General features: G+C 39.6%; 1 protein-coding gene across 1 annotated transcript; it reads left to right on the forward strand.

Annotated features, from left to right (window-relative positions):
* Nucleotides 1-1,679: 1,679 nt before the first annotated feature.
* LOC137502814 (craniofacial development protein 2-like) lies at nucleotides 1,680-2,486 on the forward strand. Its single transcript, XM_068229828.1, has one exon. It carries the CDS (start codon nucleotides 1,680-1,682, stop codon nucleotides 2,484-2,486), a length of 807 nt encoding a protein of 268 aa, XP_068085929.1.
* Nucleotides 2,487-9,560: the final 7,074 nt, after the last annotated feature.

Raw genomic sequence — 9,560 nt, forward strand, 5'->3', positions numbered from 1 at the left:
AGTAAGGGTGAAAGGGTACTGCCTTGTTGCACTCCTTTAGTGGTTGGGAACCAATCAGAATTACCGTTTTCTATCTGTACACAACTGCAGCAGTCTTCGTAAAGCATATTAACTTTCTGGATAAGCCTTTTGGGTCCATTTTTCTTTCTTAAGCATTCCCATATAGTCTTCCTTGGAACACTATCAAATGCTTTTTCAAGATCCAAAAACACTAGTGTTAAGTCTTTGCCCTTCTCCCAAGGCTTTTCTAACAGTATTCTAAGTGCAAATATGAGATCGGTAGTTGATCGGTGTTCTCTGAATCCATATTGTTCTTCCTGTAGTTGTGGTTCTATTATTTTCCTTAGCCTTTTTTCAAGTATTTTCTCAAATATTTTCAAACCATGAGACAATAAAGTGATCCCTCTATAATTGCTACATTTCTTCCAGCTTCCTTTTTTGAAGAGAGGTATTATTATTCCCTTTTTCCAATCATCTGGGACTTTCCTATCCTTCCATATTGCATTAATTACTCTATGAAGCCACTGTATTCCTATTGGTATTATGAATTTACTCATAAGGAACAAATATTTCAGGTTCCCTGAAGGAATCAACATCTATATCATAAGTAACATGTTCCAAGCTGTCAGTGGAAAGATGATAAGGAATGACATTAGTAGATTAATAAGTTTGGGTGGTGTCCTTAAAAGGAAGAACGATCACAATATGAACATAAAGAAGGAACTCAAGAGAACAAATTGGTGAAAATATTATTTTATAGCACGGGGAGTTAGGGGTTGGAATAACTTACCAAGCTAGATGTTCAATAAATTTCCAATTTCTTTGAAATCATTTAAGAAAAGGCTACGAAAACAACAGATTCAGAATCTGCCACCTGGGTGACTGCCCTAAATGCAGATGAAGATTGATTGATTGATTCTCCTACACAAAGTTGTTTTCTTGGCATGTCATAAAGCCCATATCATCCCTGTGAACCATGTGACCTTGCTGTGGTGGGGAGGCTTGTGTGTGCCAATCAAGCGCATAACTGAGCTGTAGGATGGGTATCTGTTGAGAGAAGACTAAGGAACGGTTCATCGAAAGGGGGGGTAGCAGCCTTTCAGAAGTTGCAAGGGCAGCAGTCTAGATGATTGGGTAATATGGCCTTGTAATAATACTCAACATGGCTTAGGTGTGTTGATACTGCTACACGGCTTAAAGCAATGGAAAACTACAGCCGTAACTAACTCCCGGGGACATGCAGCTCTCTCTGTATGAATGATGTACTGATGACGGTTTCCTCCCGGGTAAAATATTCCGGAGGTAAACTAGTCCCCCGTTCGGATCTCCGGGTGGGGACTACACGAGAGGGGGCGATCATCAGGAAGATGGATACTGACATTCTGCGAGTCGGAGCGTGGAATGCTCGAGGTTTGTATCGTTGTGGTAGGTTAGAGATGGATAGACTAAAGTTAGATGTAGTTGGTATAAGTGAAGTACGTTGCCAGGAAGAACAGGATTTTTGGTCAGGCAACAATCAAATTATCAACACGAAATCAAACAGGGCAAATCCACGAGTTGGTCTAATAATGAATAACAAAATAGGGCTGCTGCCAAGCTACTACGACTAGCATAGTGATGGAATTATTGTCGTCAAGATAGACAACAAACCAATACCCACCATAATAGTGCTGATCTATATGCCTACTAGTTCAGCGGATGATGAGGAAATCGAAGGAATATATGAAGAGATAGAAGATTTAATACAATATGTAAAAGGCGATGAGAATCTCATTGTGATAGGAGACTGGAATGCAGTGGTAGGCCAAGGAAGAGAAGGTAATACAGTAGGAGAAATCGGATTGGGACAAAGGAACGAAAGAGCAAGTCGGCTGGTTGAATTCTGCACTGATCATAATTTAGTCCTTGCCAATACTTGGTTCAAATACCGCAAACGACGGCTGTATACGTGGCCGAGACCTGGAGACCCTGGAAGGTATCAAATCAAATTCATTATAATTAGGCAGAGATTCAGAAACCAGGTGTTGGATTACAAAATTTTCCCAGCAGACGTGGACTCTGACCATAACTTGTTGGTCATGAAATGCCATCTGAAGCTAAAAAAATTGAAGAAAGGAAAGTATGCAAAGAGACAGGATCTAGACAAGTTGAAAGAAAAGAGTGTGAGGGATTGTTTCAATGAACATGTTGCACAAAGGCTAAATGAAAAGGCTGAAAGAAAAACAATAGAGGAAGCGTGGATAGTCATGAAAAATGAAGTCAGTAGGGCTGCTGAAGAGATGTTAGGAAGGAAGAAAAGATCAACTAAGAATCAGTGGATAACTCAGGAGATACTAGACCTGATAGATGAACGACGAAAATACAGGAATGCTAGAAATGAAGAGGGCAGAGAAGAATACAGGTTGTTAAAGAATCACGTGGATAGAAAGTCTAAGGTAGCTACAGAAGAATGGCTGAAGGAGAAGTGCAAGGATGTCAAAGGTTGACAATCACAATCAATACTGATCTGCATTTAGGGCAGTCACCCAGGTGGCAGATTTCCTATCTGTGGTTTTCCTAGCCATTTCCTAAATGATTTCAAAGAAATTGGAAATTTATTGAACGTCTCCCTTGGTAAGTTATTCCAATCCCTAACTTCCCATCCTATAAATGAATATTTGCCCCAGTTTGTCCTCTTGAATTCCAGCTTTATCTTCATATTGTGATCTTTCTTACTTTTATAAACGCCACTCAAACTTATTCGTCTACTAATGTCATTCCACGCCATCTCTCCGCTGACAGCTCGGAACATACCACTTATAAAACCAATATAAATGGTCTGTTATTGGACATTATAAATCTTCCAGCCAACTCATTCCTGGTTGCCAGCGTTTCGCCCCCGTGTGCTAGGCTGGGCTCATCAGTTTGGTACCTAGCACACCCACCAAGACGCTGGATAGTGCATACCGTGGAGGCCACGGCGTAGGATAATTGTAGCCACCGGCAGCGCCAATGCACTATGAGAGACATTGTCTCATTATCAAAAATTGATGCCTGCTTGGCCATCAGATGATGTAGATGTTGATTCCCATAGGGAATCAGAAATAATAGTTCCGAATGAGTAAATTTATAATACCAATATAAATGGTCCGTTATTGGACATTATAAATCTTCCAGCCAACTCATTCCTGGTTGCCAGCGTTTCGCCCCCATGTGCTAGGCTGGGCTCATCAGTTGGTACCTAGCACACCCACCAAGACGCTGGATAGTGCATACCGTGGAGGCAACGGCGTAGGCTAATTGTAGCCACCGGCAGCGCCAATGCACTATGAGAGACATTGTCTCATTATCAAAAATTGATGCCTGCTTGGCCATCAGATGATATAGATGTTGATTCCCATAAGGCATAAGAAATAATTGTTCCGAATGAGTAAATTTATAATACCTGATCATCTGATGGCCAAGCAGGCATCAATTTTTGATAATGAGACAATGTCTCTCATAGTGAATTGGCGCTGCCGGTGGCTACAATTAGCCTACGCCGTGGCCTCCACGGTATGCACTATCCAGCGTCTTGGTGGGTGTGCTAGGTACCAACTGATGAGCCCAGCCTAGCACACGCGGGCGAAACGCTGGCAACCAGGAATGAGTTGGCTGGAAGATTTATAATGTCCAATAACGGACCATTTATATTGGTATTATAAATTTACTCATTCGGAACAATTATTTCTGATGCCCTATGGGAATCAACATCTACATCACATACCACTTAGTCGAGCAGCTCTTCTTCTTTCTCTCAATTCTTCCCAACCCAAACTTTGCAACATTTTTGTAACGCTACTCTTGTCGGAAATCACCCACGACAAATCGAGCTGCTTTCCTTTGGATTTTTTCCAATTCTTGCATCAGGTAATCCTGGTGAGGGTCCCATACACTGGAACCATACTCTAGTTGGGGTCTTACCAGAGACTTATATGCCCTCTCTTTTACATCCCTACTACAACCCATAAACACCCTCATAACCATGTGCAGAGATCTGTACCTTTTATTTACAATCCCATTTATGTGATTACCCCAGTGAAGATCCTTCCTTATAATAACTCCTAGATATATACAATGATCCCCAACAGGAACTTTCACCCCATCAACGCAGTAATTAAAACTGAGAGGACTTTTCCTATTTGTGAAACTCACAACATGACTTTTAACCCCGTTTATCAACATACCATTGCCTGCTGTCCATCTCACAACATTATCGAGGTCACGTTACAGTTGCTCAGCATCTTGTAAATTATTTATTACTCTATACAGAATAACATCATCCGCAAAAAGCCTTACCTCCGATTCCACTCCTTTACTCATATCATTTATATATATAAGAAAACATAAAGGTCTGATAATACTGCCTTGAGGAATTCCCCTCTTAATTATTACAGGGTCAGATAAAGCTTCACCTACTCTAATTCTCTACTTTCTAGAAATATAGCAACCCATTCAGTCACTCTTTTGTCTAGTCCAACTGCACTAATTTTTGCCAGTAGTCTCTCATGATCCACCCAATCAAATGCTTTAGACAGGTCAATCGCGATACAATCCATTTGACCTGCAGAATCCAAGATATCTGATATATCTTGCTGGAATCCTACAAGTTGAGCTTCAGTGGAATAACCTTTCCTAAAACCGAACTGCCTTCTATCGAACCAGTTATTAATTTCACATACATGTCTAATATAATCAGAAAGAATGCCTTCCCAAAGCTTTCATACAATGCATGTCAAACGTACTGGCCTGTAATTTTCAGCTTTATGTCTATCGCCCTTTCCTTTATACACAGGGGCTACTATAGCAACTCTCCATTCATCTGGTATAGCTCCTCCGACAAAACAATAATCAAATAAGTACCTCAGATATGGCACTATATCCCAACCCATTGTCTTTAGTATATCCCCAGAAATCTTATCAATTCCAGCCGCTTTTCTAGTTTTCAACTTTTGTATCTTATTGTAAATGTCACTGTTATCATATGTAAATTTTAATACTTCTCTGGCCTTAGTCTCCTCCTCTATCTCAATCTTATCCTTGTAACCAACAATCTTTACATGCTGCTGACTGAATACTTCTGCCTTTTGAAGATCCTCACATACACACTCCCCTTGTTCATTAATTATTCCTGGAATGTCCTTCTTGGAACCTGTTTCTGCCTTAAAATACCTATACATACCCTTCCATTTTTCACTAAAATTTGTATGACTGCCAATTATGCTTGCCATCATGTTATCCTTAGCTGCCTTCTTTGCTAGATTCAATTTTCTAGTAAGTTCCTTCAATTTCTCCTTACTTCCACAGCCATTTCTAACTCTATTTCTTTCCAGTCTGCACTGCCTTCTTAATCTCTTTATTTCTCTATTATAATAAGGTGGGTCTTAACCATTCCTTACCACCCTTAAAAGGTACAAACCTGTTTTTGCATTCCTCAACAATTTCTTTCAGCCCATCCCAGAGTCTGTTTACATTTTTATTTACCGTTTTCCACTGATCATAGTTACTTTTTCAGAAACTGCCTCATGCCTGCTTTATCAGCCATATGGTACTGCCTAACAGTCCTACTTTTAACACCTTCCTTTCTGTCACATTTATTTTTAACTACAGCAAAAACAGCTTCATGATCACTAATACCATTTATTACTTCGGTTTCTGCATAGAGCTCATCTGGTTTTATCAGCACCACATCCAGGATATTTTTCCCTCTGGTTGGTTCCATCACTTTCTGAATCAGCTGTCCTTCCCATATTAACTTATTTGCCATTTGTTGGTCATGCTTCCTGTCGTTCGCATTTCCTTCCCAAGTGACATCTGGCATATTCAGATCTCCCGCTACAATCACATTTCTTTCCATGTCGTTTCCCACATAGCCGACTATCATATCAAATAATTCCGAATCCGCATCAGTTCTACCCTTTCCCGGTCTGTGCACTCCAAATATATCAAGTTGCCTATTATCTTTACAAATGAGCCTTACACCTAGAATTTCATGTGTCTCATCTTTAACTTTTTCATAGCTTACAAATTCTTCTTTCACCAGAATGAATACTCCCCCTTCCAAAATTCCTATCCTATCTCTATGATACACACTCCAGTGCCGTGAGAAAATTTCTGCATCCATTATATCATTTCTCAGCCATGATTCAACTCCTATTACAACATCTGGTAAATATATATCTATTAAATTATTTTATTCTATTCCTTTCTTTACAATACTTCTACAGTTCAACACTAACAATTTTATGTCATCCCTACTTGATTTCTAGTTCCCTGTTCCCTTATCACCGCTCCCTAGGCTACCCTGCTTCCGTGAATGTACCTCCCAGTTACCCTTCCAAACAAATTTCCTAACTTATACATACCACTGCGGTTTAAGTGAAGGTCACCTGAGCGCAGATCCCTATCTCCTACCCACCCATTAGGATCTAGAAATTTCACTCCCAGTTTCCCACATACCCACTCCATAGTCTCATTTAAATCCCCAATCACCCTCCAGTCAGTATCCCTCCTACACAGTATTCCACTGATAACAATCTCCACTTTCTTAAACTTCACCCGTGCCGCATTTACCAGATCCCACACATCTCCAACTATGTTGGTACTTATATCAGCTTGCCTTACGTTGTTGGTACCAACGTGAAACACTACCACCTTCTCCTTCCCCTCCTCCTTCTCTTCTACTTTCCTCAACATCTGCCTCAACCTAATTCCTGCATAACACTCTACCCTAGTTCCCTTTCCTCCACACACTTCCCCGACATCTCTAACGTTGGAATCCCCCATGACCACAGCCTCAACCCTACCCACCTCATTTGATCCCGTCCCCTCCTAGTCAGCCCCATCTTTCCTGATAGCTGCAGAAGCTACTTCCTCTTCCCTTTCCTCCTTCCCATGACCCTGTTCAACCTGTCTTTTCCTATCATCTACTCTACATTTCCCTTTCCTACCTTTTCCCTTCCTCCTACTTCCACACATCTCAGCAACAGTTCCCTGTCCCTCATCTTCCCTCTGTTGTTCTTAATGGAGTGACTCGTACCGATTTCGCACAGACACCTGTCCTGAATTCTGATCCTGAATAGAGCCCTTAGCCTACAATCTCCTTCCCCTTAGAACATTAGACCACCTGTCTTCTACAACTCCCCCCTTTCCTTCCCCACCCCATTGTCCACCTACTCTAACCTGTACATTGGTTGAGGGAGTCCTATCTTCCTTCCTGTCTTCTGTGAGAATCCTAATTATCTCCCTCAAACTCTCCAACTCCTCCCTCATACCCCTCAATGCCTCACCACACCCACAGTTCGCACACTCGCGCCCCTTAGCCATTCTTACAGAAAAAGTGAAAATAAAAATAAAATAACTTATTTGCAAAAAATAAAATAACAGAGGGATATATTGTCTGGGATAGTACTCAAAGATCACACAACAATAAGGTAATTAATATAAGACTACACTACAATACTACTTAATCGTACTCTATTTTTTATCCTACAACCCCTAACAGGATAAAAACTGCTGTTAGTTACTGAATATCGAAAGTAATACACAAGAACTACACAATTCTTAACTGCAATTAAGCCTATCCTAATTACAACAACAGAATTTTAGTAAGAGTTTCTACATATAGCTCTACTACACCAGTACTACACAAATATTTTACAATAATACAATAAGCACACTAAATTCTAAACTACTCATATACTACAGAACAGTACACTACAGTAATTTTTAAACTACTTTCAGACGTACCCTAATTAAGATACCGATACCGTATGCTACTACTAAGCACAAACAGAAATTACATTTCCAAGAACTACTGTACTCAAAGATTACCAACAAAACTAAATGCTTAGACAAATGATATTAGTACTACGCTCTAATAGATACACACGTAAGATAACACACGAATATAGCAGGCAAGATACGGCACTATCTAAATGTACTGTATCTACACTATATGTATCTATACTACAATTTTCAGCTGAAGTGTGGTTATATGAACTTTTACCGCTGGTGGATTAGTATTATTTTCCCTACTGCGCGGGGCGGAGAATAAAAGTGTCCTTAAATGCTGAGAATAAGAGGTTGCCTACTATAATTTCTGTCAAAAGCACGCTGGGGGTTTGAAGTGCAATATTATTGGGCTACAGGAATTTGATTATTAACTTTTACTCGATGAATAAACGAAGATGGAAAGTATAAAGTATGCAGGGAACTAAGACTACAAATTATCGGAATAATGAATCAGCTGACTTTGTATTTATTTACACTGCTATCATGTGCATGTAGCAACAATCGTCAACAATCCAAAAAAAACTGTTTAGTACCGTAATTACCCAGTGAAATTACCGTGAATTCTCTTTAACTTCTCTTTAAATCGATGTTTACTAGCTTATCGTGTTATTTATGTAATAAATTTTTACCTTCGTGATAGTTTGAACGCATATCTGTACAAAATACTGGAAAAGTAGCGGCGGAAATGAGTTACAACTCCTTTGTAAGGATAATACCAACGAACCTACAGATATTTAAAATACTGTTTTAAAAGTTAATATTAACACCTAAAGTATTTCCTAAACCTAAATTCGAAACATAGTACACCTAGCTAGCCTACTTAACCTAGAAAATGTAATCTACTGAACACTGGATGAATTACGTGTTACAAAATTCAAATAAATAACACTACTCCCAATTTCCACAACAAGCACTAAACACCAATATGCAAATAGCACTAATTGGAACGCACACACACAAAATTTAAATAATTTCAACAGGTTTTAACTACGTTTTCACTACAATAATGCAAAAGCTCTCTCAACAGCCAACTGCTCACAAGCGCATCCAACATTGCAGGTTGTATGGTCCTGGGAAAGGTAGATGCTGCATACGGGAAAATCAAGGAAACCTTTGGAGAAAGGAAATCTAGGTGTATGAATATTAAGAGCTCAGATGGAAAGCCAATTCTAGGGAAAGAAGACAAAGCAGAAAGATAGCAAGAACATATCCAACACTTGTATCAAGGTAAATATGTAGATAATTTTGTTCTGGAACAAGAAGAGATTGTTGATACTGATGAAATGGGAGACCCAATTTTGAAGTCAGAGTTTGGCAGAGCTGTGAGAGATCTAAATAGAACAAGGCACCTGGAATTGATGACATTCTCTCTGAATTACTGACTGCCTTAGGTGAAACCAGCATGGCAAGGTTATTTCATTTAGTGTGTAAGATGTATGAGACAGGAGAAGTCCCATCCAATTTTTGGCAGAATGTTGTTATAACTATTCCCAAGAAAGCTGGTGCTAACAGGTGTGAAAAGTACCGTACATTAGTTTAGTATCTCATGCCTGCAAACTTTTAACACGTATTATTTACTGAAGAATGGAAAAACAAGTTGAAGCTCAGTTGGAAGAAGATCAATTTGGCTTCAGAAGAAATGTAGGAACACATGATGCAATCCTGACTTTACGTCTGATCTTAGAGGATCGAATCAAGAAGGACAAGCCTACGTACATGGCATTCGTAGATCTAGAAAAGGCATTCGA

This window comes from Anabrus simplex, chromosome 12, assembly GCF_040414725.1.
Source record: "Anabrus simplex isolate iqAnaSimp1 chromosome 12, ASM4041472v1, whole genome shotgun sequence".
NCBI classification, from domain to species: domain Eukaryota; kingdom Metazoa; phylum Arthropoda; class Insecta; order Orthoptera; family Tettigoniidae; genus Anabrus; species Anabrus simplex.